This window comes from Pimephales promelas, chromosome 5 (assembly GCF_988280905.1).
Source record: "Pimephales promelas chromosome 5, fPimPro1.hap1.1, whole genome shotgun sequence".
In the NCBI taxonomy this organism is placed as follows: Eukaryota; Metazoa; Chordata; class Actinopteri; order Cypriniformes; family Leuciscidae; genus Pimephales; species Pimephales promelas.
This window is the reverse complement of record NC_142773.1, coordinates 31,747,351-31,759,298: the sequence shown is the minus strand read 5'-3', so window position 1 is coordinate 31,759,298 and position 11,948 is coordinate 31,747,351. Positions and strand designations below refer to the sequence as shown.

General features: G+C 35.8%; 1 protein-coding gene across 1 annotated transcript; it reads right to left on the bottom strand.

Annotated features, from left to right (window-relative positions):
* Positions 1-7,658: 7,658 nt before the first annotated feature.
* gdf15 (Growth differentiation factor-15) lies at positions 7,659-9,912 on the bottom strand. The gene is made up of 2 exons (XM_039675965.2): positions 9,557-9,912; positions 7,659-8,834 (listed from the first exon to the last, which is right to left on the bottom strand). The coding sequence occupies exons 1-2, from the start codon at positions 9,873-9,875 to the stop codon at positions 8,086-8,088; spliced, it is 1,068 nt and encodes a 355-aa protein (XP_039531899.1). The 5' UTR covers positions 9,876-9,912; the 3' UTR covers positions 7,659-8,085.
* Between the last annotated feature and the right edge of the window lie 2,036 nt (positions 9,913-11,948).

Sequence of the window (11,948 nt, the reverse complement as noted above, 5' to 3'; positions counted from 1 at the left end):
GTTTTGTTCTACAGCCAGTATTCGAGGATTATTATTATTATGTGTGCTGTGTTTGAATAAAGATTAGGAATGGGAATAACGTGATGCTGATTCTGGCTCATTCGGTTCCATAAACGATTCTTTAATAGGTACCTTTGAGGAAGAAATATTAGGAAAAAAATCCAGTTATATGCACTCAGTCTGTTAAAAAATAAATTATGACATTATTTCCGATTTAAACAGGCTGTAACAAATCAAAATATTGCAATTTATGCACAATACATTGACGTTTATGCAATACAATTATTGACCCAGCCCCTAACTATAAAATAAAACAAATAAAAATGTATAGCCACCCTATCATATTTCACTCAATTATTTTCGTAAAAATATAGAATTCGAGTCTTTATTCGAGTCACACACACACACACACACACACACACACACACACACAAATAAAACATTAGCCTACTTCAAACACCTTTTGTTCATTGATGGATTCATTCCTAACTGTGTTGATTTGCTTAATTAGCCTAACAGTTTAAAACCTATACGATCCGTTCGTTCGTTCGTGAATCACGCTGGTCGCATGTTCTGCTGTAGCTACGTATTCTGTTAAAAGAACTCTCTAACAGGCCCTTGGGAGTCGGACTACTACACATTCTGATCTGTGTTTGTTTAGGCCTACTCGGTAGCATAGACTCTTCAAAGAACCGACTCTTATGAACCATTCGTTTGACAAGCAGACGGCGCTGGGCAAATAATTCGAACGAGATTCATCAGTCGTTGAGGAAGAAATCAAATGTCATGAGATCCTTCGGTTCCCATATTATTTTTTAATTTAAATGTTTCTCGGTTCCCAATTCTAATGATGAAGGAAAAAAAACTTTCTGCCAGGTGTTGTTGGATGCCAGGTCCACTCAGACGTGTCATGCATATTATTATGCAGCCGTCACAGACAATTTGTTCAATGTGAAATGATCTTTTTTATAGGCTTCAATTAAACAGAACAATGCGAGCATGTGAAAGGAAGTGTTTTACAGCAGCTGGGGGATTTTTAAACAGAAGTATAGCTGAGATATCAGATGTTGCAAAATGCAGTAACATCAGTTTCAGAGTTTTGCAGTAACCAACCAACAACGATTTACTCCATGTTTCACATCAGACAGATATTTTTATTTTCATGTGATATTTAAATAAAAATAGAGGCAAAGAAGAGGTTAAATTCTTGAAACCTGAAGGTGCAGTTTTTGTTTTGTTTTCTAAAACAGTGAAAACACCATTTAGCTTCTGTTTATCTGTCTAGAGCAAACCTAGCACTGGAAAATCAAGTTTCTTAGTGTTCTAGTTTAGGATAAGTAGCCTAGTTAAACAGAGCTGTCTGTTGTTTGACATACTAACACAACATACTGTACTTAAAAAGCGATTTCCATTGAATCCGGAATCATTTTTCCATACATTTTGTGGATTTGAATTAGGGGTTTTCCAGCTTGATGCTATAGTCAACATTGCTGAGAATGGGTCTCAAAGTGACACAATAAGTGGCTTTTTTCATCAATAATTATGTAGTTCTTTCCAAAATAATAATAATTGCACTATTTCATCCTCACAGTTTGCCCACTAATAAAAAAAATCATACAAACCTGTTAGTTTGAAGGCAAATGCATTACTTTTAACACTAGGGGGTGATAAAAGCACAAGCGACAGTGACCCAAATTTGCTTGTTCATTAAGATGGCATTGTTTTTGAAACCATGTAGGCTACATGTAGTACATTAGTCCCAGTAAAAACAAACTGTTAGTAAAACTAGTTTTATTATTCTAACTGGTCGTGCAATGTTAGCCTAACCAAGTTCCTCTTTTTCTAGAGGATGTCTTAAGCTTTGCCTAACATGAGCTTTCACATTTCCATTTTCTTTTTATAATGCTGAGCTTCAGTTTGAAGTCTTGATCTTGTTAACCAACTTTCATTTCTGTATATTCAAACTAGTCACATTCAATGATTCAGGCTACAGGCTATTTATTGGCCAGTCTATACCAGATTGTTATACATTTGCTTTCATTGCATGCACTCAATGCTGGGTTGTTTTAACCCAAAATTGGGTAAAATGTGGTCAAACCCAAATGTTGGTTTAAAAATGTAATTTAAAATTTTAACCCAACTTCAACTTTCACTTTCAACTGTACATTTTTTAATTAACCCAACATTTGGGTTTGTCCATATTTGACCCAACTTTGGGTTGAAATAACCCAGCATTTTTTAGAGTGTGATTTAAACTCTATAATATCTGATGGCTGGGTTTGGTCAACCCCACTGGATGAAAAACAGGCTACAGATTTTATGAACAGTCTGGCTATTATTATTTGCATATCATTTATAACTCATTTTCAGAGCAAATTACTGTTTATAGGAAGACAACAGGAAGAATGATTATGTGTGGGGTGTGAATTTCCAGGTTGCATGACTACTGCACCGAAAGAGGAACTTTTGAGGCTTTTTGCAAAAAGAAACCCCAAACGGCAGCTTGACCATTTCTGCCAGCTGCTGCGATACAGACATAGGATATAAACTTTCACCTACAAAATATGGTAGGCTAAGGTTATTTCTATGATGAATGATACATTTGGGTTACATTAGTAAAATGTTAATTTGATTCATTTCAGTGTACATATACTTAAAATAGCCTATATCACTTTCTCTTGTTGTGAAAGACATTGATGTGGATGCTTGTTTTCTGCTTTAAATGCTTGAGTGTTTTGCTGTCATTTTAGATAGGGCCTATAATAACATCATTGTTTCTATCTTTTTTAGACCATGAATGTAAATAGCAGTTGCTCTGGAAGCAATTCTACAGATGACTGCGGGACTAACAACAGCCAGTCACTTGGACTTGCTGTTGGTTTGCCTATATTCTTTGTGTCTCTGCTTCTGGCGGGGATAGCAGTGTTTCTCTGGTTTCGACACAGAAAATCAATTGATATTGAGTTATCTAATAAACTTAAGAGCCAAGATAAAAGCCATGATAGTCATTCCAGAGAGTCTCCGTACAGCAGTGGATATGCCGGAGGACTTCAACCTGCACCGCAGAGCCCAATCTATGAGAACTTTCAGAGCGGACAGTCCAATCGTCATGAATTTCAGAGTGCTGTTCAAAGCGAGCACACACACAGGTAAAGTACAAAAGTCAAATTTGTATACGCGGCGTGGATGACACTGTCGTAATGTAGATCATCAGAAATTGGGTGGGGAGAAGGCTGAGATAAGTCTTTGAAGTTGTAATGGAATTTTATGCTGTGTTCTATTTGTCTGTTTTGCAAGATCACAGTGACATCATGAATGTGTGGCAATAGTGGTATAACAGTCATCAAGAGTTACATTAAAGGAATTTTTATTTTGCCGCAATACTCAAAAAAATTATATTTTGGCTTTAATTAACTTTTTTATGTTAACAGGTTCAATAAATTAACTTTTTTATGTCAATGGGTTCCACATAACTGGGTTACGTTAAACAAATATAATTTGTTCATGTAACTTCAACATCATGGAATAAGCAACCCAATTAAGCTCTGAGCAGAGTGAAATACACACTGAAGCAGTGTTAAAGTTAAAAGCCCAACTAAAACACACATGCAAATTCTGGTTTTCTCCTTCAGTGATTCTGCTTGTTACCATCAGGTCTTCAATAATGATCAATCATCCCTCAATTATTCACTTAATTATCTCATAAACTTTAGCACTGCTTCAGTGTTCATCGCTTAAAACGACTAAATTCCATTATGTTAAAGTTACATGAACAAATTATTTTTAACGTAACCCAGTTATGTGGAACCTGTTGACATAAAAAAGTTAATTCAAGCCAACATATAATTTTTTTTGAGTGTATATGTTGGTGCAAATTTTGCAATTCACCTTGTTGTAATCTATTTTAATGCCTTATTTGAGGATTTCATTGAGTTTTCAGGAACTGAATTTCACTTTTGCCCCCATTTAGAGCCCATCAAGCATACCTGCATGATCCGCAAAATGATGAAATCTACAGCAATGATCCTGCCCTCTTCCATCCAGATCAGCCAGAAATCTTAGAGGATATTTACATCATGCCAGATGCTTGAAAGTCTGAAGTGTTTTGCTGTCAAATATTAATCCCTCAGTAAAATAATTTGTGCTGGCATTATGTGAAACAATACCACCTTTATGTTCAGATGGTAAAATTAAGGGCTAAACATTCTGCCCAAGAAATAGACTTGACCTGAGCAATGCAAATGATTCGCAAACATTGCGTGAGCCAGCCTAGTTTAGTAACTGAAGTCAGTGTGAGACAGCAAAACATAATCATGACCTCATTGATCACACTTTAACAGGTGTCTCTGCCGTTTGCAAACAACCCCTGCTGAAAAGACCAGCTCTGACCAGAGTAAATGTTCCATGCTGGTACAGACTGGCTTTTTCTGGTTTGGTTTACCAACATAGCTTGTTCTAGTTGAGATGCTGAACTGATGGTCCATATGCTAAACTTTTCAGCAAGGGGCTTTCCACATGTGCCTCTGTCATGCCGTTAATTTTTTTTTTTTTAATTTCTTCCCGAATTTTTACTACTACTGTTAAAAAGTTTGGGGTCATTAAGTTTTTTTTTGTTTGTTTTTTTTTCCCCGCAAAGAATTCTATACTTTTATTTAGCAAGGATCCATTAAATTGACAGTAAAGGCATTTATAATTGTACAAAATATTTCTATATTCAAATAAATACTGTTTTGTTTTGTTTTTTAATGTTCAATTCATCAAAGAAACCTGATAAAAGTGTATCATAGTTTCCACAAAAATTTTAAGCAGCATGTTTGATTTCTGAAGGATCGTGTGGCACTGTCTGGAGCAATGACTGATGAACATTTTGTGAATAAATTATATTTTTTACGTGAATAAATTATATATTTTTTTCACATTAATAAATTATATTTTAGAATATATTTTATTTTCAAATATATTTTAAGAGACTTTAAAACGATTAAAACAATCTTACAGAACCTAATCTTTTGAATGTGTATGTGCAGTGCATTTCACATGCCTTAACTTACAGTAATAATTCATCTTGACTGTGCCTTATGATTTTATTTTATGTCACTGTGACTCACTGAAATCTTCTCTCTCAGCAATTAGCTACAAATTAGCTGAGAGTGTCTTTTCCACTTCCACAACTAAATAAAACAAGTGGAACATTAGACAAGTGGGTGGTTTTATGGCACTAAGAAGCCGTCAGAATGTCACAATCAGAGACAAACAGTTCAATTTTTGCTTGCCCTATAGTCTTGGTGTTTTTCATACACATCTCTCAGAAAAAGTATAAGGTTGCTTGCTGCATATCCTGTTGGCAAATCACTGTTTCCGGATCTATTTCTCAGACTCAGATGAGATTGTTGTTGGCTCTACAAACCTTTTAATTAACCTACAGTCAGTAAATGGCCATTTATCGGAGTTTGAATATTACATTGGAGCAGTCCCACTAAACTGCATTCTTTATAGTATAGCTTCAGGGCTCATAACAGGGCAAGTATGTGAGCGATTCCCTTGAACCATATCTTCATTATACAGTAGCTATGTTCATGATCTTTGATCATAATGCCTTGCAAACCTAAATATTTGGTTTGTGAAGTGCACTTTTTAAACTTTTCAGTGAGGTAGCCTATAAGATTATTTAACCTGTTGACAGATAAGGTTTTGAGTAAATAGCATGAATGTCTTGGTTATTGTTGAATGGTCATGGTAGCTTTAGTAAGAATGGGTTGGAAAGTAAAAACTAATCATCAATGTCATGTACAGTATGCTATAATTTTCCAATAAAAGTGTAAAAAAATTGAAAAATGTATGCAGTAAATCTCACTGGACACTTTATTAAGTACACATTGCTTTTTTATTTTCAGAACTGCCTTAATTCATAAATTCAACACGGTGCTTGAAACATTTCTCAGAGATCTTGGTCCATAATTGACATGATAGCATCACATGATTGCTGCAGATTTCCCGGCTGGTCATCCATGATGCGAATCTCCTGTTCCACCACATTCCAAAGATGCTCTATTGGATTGAAATCTGATGACTGTGGAGACCATTTGAGAATAGTGAACTCACTGTCATGTTCAAGAAACCAGCTTGAGCTCATGAGGTTTGTGTCACGGTGCGTTATCCTGCTAGAAGTAGCCATCAGAAGGGTATACTGTTGTAATAAAGGGATTGGCATGGTCAGCAATAATGCAGCGTTTGAACAATGCTCAATTGGTACAAAAGGGCCCAAAGTGCATGCCAAGTCAATCTCCCCCACACCATTACACCACCAGCAGCAGTGGATCCATGCTTTCATGTTGTTGACATCGAAATCTGACTTAAATGACATAAATTACCCCATACCATTTCACAGCAGAAATCGAGACTCATCAGACCAAGCAACAGTTACGGTAGCTGAGAGGAGTGGAGTAGCTCATCTGCTTCAAGGTTCGACGTTTTGTTCGTAAAAAGTGTTTATTTGAGTTACTGTTGCCATATCAGCTCAAACCAGTCTGGTCATTCTCCTCTGAGACTCATCAGAGGTCTGGTTTCAGGTATAATTCTTTCAAAGTGATGGTGCTTTATGTAATGCTATTTAGTGTGCAAGTGATAAATCCATTTTACTTTTTTCTTTTTTCTTTTTTTTTTTTTTTTGCTACCTTATACAGGCCACCAGGGCATTGTATCCACAGACCTGCCTGTAGCTCAATACAAAATTGAAAATAGATCAAATCCTGGATAAATGCAAATAGCCACAATCCTGGCAGCAAAAGCATTGTTTAGTGACTTTAGGGGCTTTTCAATAATCGCAGAGTACTGACACACATCTTATCCAAACTATGTTATTGGCACAGCCAGATATGCTAAGGTGAATTTCCTTACCCACATACTTAATAAGGAAAGCCATTTCTTGTTTATTTCACCCCCATTGTTTTATCCAAACCTACTAAAACAGTTTTATTGATGTATATGAGCCAGTACTTTATCTTTTTTAGGTGAATAAAGTGATAGTAATAAGTACAAGGAAGTCAGTTTGTTTATTGCTTTATGGTTGATTGTGTTATTTTTATTACCATTATCAATGAAATGATTACATTGTGTCAAAACAATTAATGTATCTCAAAAATATTTACAGCAACTATTTTTTTTATAGACTATCGTGACAGTATTATGTAAATACTAAGTCACAAATGAACCCACATGAACACTGTGCTCGCTTTAGAGAGCATTCACTCTCTGGTCAAGGCCAATGAAACTTGTGTGCTTTCAAGGCTACAGATGTAAGAACTGGGATATCTTTATAGATGTGATAGCTGTGGATATTATTGGATGACATAGATAAATATCTTTTAAGCATATTTATGACATGACCTCACCTTGAAAATGATCTATAACTGACAGGATATTGTAAAATGTTGAGTGTAATTTAAAAGTTTACACTTTAAGTAAAACGTTTTGTAAATTCATTTTATGGTTGATCTGAGTGAGTCATACACAAATGATTAATTCTGATGATCCATTTTTCACAATTTAATCCAGTTTAATTTTTAGCATGCGCTCATTTCAATCTAGATTCAAAGGTTTTTAACAACATCCAGACTCTTCATAGCAGTTCAAACTTGACTTGGTTTCACAAAAAAAAAAAAAAAAATATTTGACGATGTTTATCTTATATTCAGAGAGGATGTTGAATCGTCTTTATTGAAATGTAGTGAACATTTATACAGAAAATAGATAATTTCCTTAAAGGAATACAACTACTTTATTTACATTCTTTCAAAAATACAAAAGGTTTCTTGATTCATTCACAACACAAATACTAAAAAAGAAGGTACAAAACTTTTCAAATAAATTACAATAAATAACTTGATATTCCAGTATGTCAATCATGTGAAAATACAGTACCCATTTAACATGTCAGTAGGAAAGCAGGCATCTGGTTTCAGAAGAAGCCACATATAAACCACAGGAATGTAACCAAAGGTGTGTGACAACATATTTGTATTTCATTGGCGAGTTGTTTTGCCTCCTTTTCATCTTGAGACTATAAAGTTCAGTTGTCAATCAGTCTTATGCACAGTGGCATTTACTAACTATCAAATCATTGAAAGGCGTGAGTTTCAGCTTCCCACGACTGTCATAGTGCATGAGAACCATTGGCTCATAGGCAGCTGGTACGCAGCAAGGCCCGGGTGTTGTTCCTTTGGACATGAGATGAAGGCGAGACTTTACCTGAGTATGCATACTGGCAGGTTTATAATTATGCGGACAGGAACCATCACAGTAGTGCATGGTATAGCCCGAAGGAGCGATAATCCAGTCTGACCAGCCGATCTCTTTGAAGGAAACATTTAATGACTTTCGCCTGCAGTGACCTTCATCCTCAACACTTTCCTCCTTAGTAGAGACAGCTCTCCTGCTTCTCCTCACTGCTTGGTCAAGCTGTAAAAGAAGCCGAGGCATGGGTTGTGCACTCACTTCTTGTTTTTTGAGAAGGCAAATTTCAACAACTAAAAGCTCAGCACTTGTGTCCTTAAGCCACTTCTCAACTGCAACTGTTAAATCCAACGTGACATCCCGAGAGCTCATGTGCCTCGTGTGAAATACAGTCTCTTTATGAAAACCGGGAGGTTTATGCATTCTAACCACAACGTCTTTTGATAGCCATGGCTGGCCAGGTGACATTTTGTACACGTGCGGTCTCTTAATTTGTAGCCTTGCATGTTTAATGTTGACTCCAGTTTTGATGCGCGAGTTCTTGTGGAAAGCAGCTCTGAACCACTGCTGCCTTGAATCCATGCTTGAATTCAGAGGTTGTACTGTTAGGAAAATAACAAAGAAAAACTGAAATTAGACAACGCAAAACAAATGTGTATGTGCAAACATAAAAGAAATAAATCAATTATCTATTTTAATCTTTAATCCACTACAGTGGATACATACAGTACATTCAATTTTGAACAAATGTACATGTGTACATGTTTTGTATGTGTATTTATCGATAGATCAATATTTGTTGTGTGTGCGTGTGGTGTCTATCCATATATACACACACACACAAAACATATTTACACATGTACATTTGTATAAAATTGAATGTACTGTAACTGTATTCAATTAACATAGTTCAAAAGGTGAGTTTAAAAGTTAGAAATTAGACAATGCAAACTACATACACTTTTTATACATTCGAGTCCAACAAATATATACATACTATCTTTAAACAGTATATGAAGAGTTCAGATGCAAAAGCCTCTAAATGCCATTTGAAATTTTCTTCTGTAATGATGATTTTTATCAAGCTTGTATATTTAAGTTCAGTGATTTCACTTAAATGGCAATGATAATTACCTATATTTGTTATTTAAGTGAAATTACTGAACTTAAATATACAAATTTGATAAAAAATCATCATTAAAGAAGAAAATTTCAAATGGCATTTAGAGGCTTTTGCATCTAAACTCTTCATATATATGTGTGTGTGTCTTTCAAATTACACAATTAAACGTTTTTATTTTACATAATTATAATAAAAACATACCTGTCGTGGGAAAGAGCACTGTAGAGGCACTTCTTGCAGGCTGAAGCTCCTGCCCTTCACTGGAATTGCCTTTAAGCAGCTGTCCAATTCTCCTATACTGACGGTACATCCTGACCAAGTCCTGGTGAGACGCTCTCCCACCAGGCCTGGGTGGTTCGTCCATCCCCAGGTACTCCAGAATAATGGTTTTCAGAGCCTCGAGCTGCAGGCCCATGAACATTTCCCCATGCTCCAGTTGAGCTGTAGACTCTCGCAGGCAAGAGCTAAAAATAACAGCCCCAACAGAAAGGAGAAAGCACTGTGCTACCGAGTTCTGCATGGCAAGTCTTTGTGTTGATCAGTGCAATGAATGAAATTCCAGGCATGTTTTCATTTATACAGGTACAGGCCACGCCTCATCTGAGAGGATTGCTCATCTACACCCACGATGAAACTATACATGCAAAGTAGTCTTTCCCTAGACAATGACATCATGTCATTGGATTTTAGGATAATACTGTCACCCCAAAGTGAAATTCATCTTGGACTTGGGACTTGCTGCAAACAATACTGGATAATATGTACAAATATAAAAATCTATAACGAGGCAAAATGAGACAAGAATAGTTGGAGAGTATTTTTGATACAAGGAATTTCTGTGCTATGCTTCTCCATTATGTAATTCTACATTTGAACAGAATCTGAATTATGTGTACAGTATATATAAAAAGGATACAAAGGATAATCAATAATTATGGGACCACCACGATATGTTTACTGTTTACACAAAAAAAGGTTGAATAATTTGAATAAATGGCTAGACTGCAACTCACGTGTTGTGTGTCACATGCTCTGATGACTCTCCTTAGGTAAAAGTGTGTGAAAGGTTCTTATATGTTTCAAACAAATATTAAGCGTGTGTCAGAATGCCAAGAGCCCCACATTGATTAATGGAGCATTTGAAGCCAAACAAAACGGCAACTGTATTTTAACCACAAAGGAAGGTTGTCACACGCATTCAATACACACCCACAACGAACACTTAAGAAGTATGTTATGTCACACAAATTGCATTTATTATATATATATATATATATACTGTATATATTTTACACACCACTGTTGGTGTTAAATCTGTTGCCACTGCAACAGGTTAAAGGGCACGTTTGAGTGTTTAGGACATGCCTCTTTGTCAAGTTCATCCAGTTAATTTACAACTAAACTACAAAAATACACACTAACAATTAATTAATTCAATAAGCTACATAAGAGATCTCTCCACATTGAGGTCACAGATAAACAATTCCTTTCTGTAATCTGTGATAGCATGTCAGTGAGGCTACTGACATTTTACAGCAGAATTGCATCATCAGACACCCACACATATAGGGCAGTTGTGTGTTCACAACAGTAAGGGTTAATGGGTCATTCTAGCAATGGTGCTATTTAAAAACTAGTCAAAATGTTTGTCTGTGATCCATACATTAAATGAGAAATGAGGAGATAAAAGTGTTTCTATTGTTCAAGATGATTGACAATTCACATACAGTAAGGATTGGAGGTTTTGTTCTGGGCAAGCATGGATCAGCCTAGCATGGATAAGAGCAGCAGAATAGGGGTAAACAGAACCAAACCAACATAAATGCATTGCGGATATTATTCATGTTCAATGATTTATGTATGTATAACAAGAAAATGATTCAAGAAAATGAGTCTGATTCAAAGGGGAATATCAGAAGGCCAAGTCCTGACTGGATGAGAGGAGGGGCTGGGGATGCATGGAGGAGGGTAATTAGCTCCTGATTATCGAGATAAAGCTGATGATAATACTGAATGGATTTTATCTATAGGTATGCTGATATGCATAGTATTCCTATAGGTAGACATGGATCAGCTGAGAGACAGCTGATGCAAGCTTGACTGACGTGACCTGCCAAAACTAACATTATGCTTGACAAGTTTAAAAGCAAGAGTGTCACAAATCTTCAGGATGATAAAAAAGAGCATCACCCAATTTTTGTTGTCAGACATAAGCTTACTGAAGATGAATGTAGATAAATGACGCCCTCTAGTGGTTACTATGGAAAATGGGGTGCATTAAGCTAGTGGCATTATTTTTAGAGATGGGATGGCTTGCTTTATATTATGTTGTGTGTGTGTATATACATATATATATATATATTGTGTGTGTGTATATACATATATATATATATATATATATACACACACAACAACTGGATCGCAGCACAAAGTCAGAGCTCATCTCTAAATTCTGTCACAACAAATTCCTATTATCAACTAAAATCTACTTAAAACTAAAACTGACATAAATTTGTCATAAACAATTTCATGAATTGGGAGGGAAGCAGGGAAAAGTTCAGCCTCAAAAGCTGGAAATAATATAATCATTGTG